Source organism: Naegleria fowleri (genome assembly GCF_008403515.1).
Source record: "Naegleria fowleri strain ATCC 30894 chromosome Unknown tig47, whole genome shotgun sequence".
Taxonomy (NCBI): domain Eukaryota; phylum Heterolobosea; class Eutetramitea; order Acrasida; family Naegleriidae; genus Naegleria; species Naegleria fowleri.
The window spans coordinates 34,421-35,453 of record NW_025407979.1 but is presented as its reverse complement, the minus strand read 5'-3'; the positions used below and the strand labels follow the sequence as shown (position 1 = coordinate 35,453).

The 1,033-nt window shown below is 40.4% G+C and overlaps 1 protein-coding gene across 1 annotated transcript; it reads left to right on the top strand.

The window, feature by feature from the left end:
- Positions 1 to 12: 12 nt before the first annotated feature.
- On the top strand, positions 13 to 639 carry FDP41_005702 (uncharacterized protein; the record flags this gene model as incomplete). The annotated part of the gene is made up of 1 exon (XM_044709256.1): positions 13 to 639. One exon carries the CDS (start codon positions 13 to 15, stop codon positions 637 to 639), a length of 627 nt encoding a protein of 208 aa, XP_044560002.1.
- Positions 640 to 1,033: the final 394 nt, after the last annotated feature.

Below are 1,033 nucleotides of genomic sequence, written 5' to 3'. Positions count from 1 at the left end.
TGGAAACATCAAATGGATGCTGGAAAATACGAAGAGTTACAGCAACATTTCAGAGTGAGAGTTTCTGCGTGCTATCAAGAAACATTTGCCGGAAATTTGGGAACGAAATACTCAAAGAATTTTACAGTGATTGGAAGTATTGGATACAATTTGGACACACTGCTCCAGGTTGCTAAAGATTTGAATCTGTCCATTGTGGTGTGCGAGCGTTTGCACGATCGATGTGATCATTTTCAAACGCGTTATGTGGATACAAAATCATTGGTTGTGGAGAATTGCTATTCAAAACCTTGGCTTGTGCAAGAGAGTGGTGATGGAGTGCAAACTGCAGAAAAATCAGACATTGTGACTCATCGTGAGACTTGTGTCTATGAAATTGGGCAATCGACACAGAATGTTGAGAATGAGTGGATGTATGAATTGGCCGATCAAGAAAAGAAAGGCAAGTGGAATTTGTACAATCAAGCAGTGCAATACTATTTTGCAAAAGACTATGAGATGGCTCTCCAATTGTTGGTTCGATTTAAGGAGAGTCTGCAACATGATGATCATGGCGGTGAGGAGATGGATTTACCAACGGAGAGATTGATTCAGAAATGTCAAAGGATGGCGCATGCTCCAAAAACAATCACAGAATAATGAAGTGGAGTGCCTCATTGAATCATGAGGGAGATGGGTTTGTGAGAAAGGTTTGAGAGTATATTGAGGTGAATAAAAAAAGTCCACTGAGTGGCGGAACCTTAATTTTTGTTTTGATAGCAAAAGACGCGAATGGGATCAATCCAACAAATCGAGAAATTAAACAAGAGCCGTTTTGTAATCACTCCGTTCCCAAATTGGCCCATTGAAACAAGAAGTTGGGTGGGCCATTCCGTCTCCGCCGACTTACGGTTAAAACAGGTGATGAAAAGAACGTTGGATTTATTTTTAATGCTTTTCAAACCGGATCTTCAATCTCGCATGACAATTGGCAAGACAAAATCACCTCCTGTTGTAAACTTGAAACTCCGGAGTTGGGTCTTTTTTTATTCTT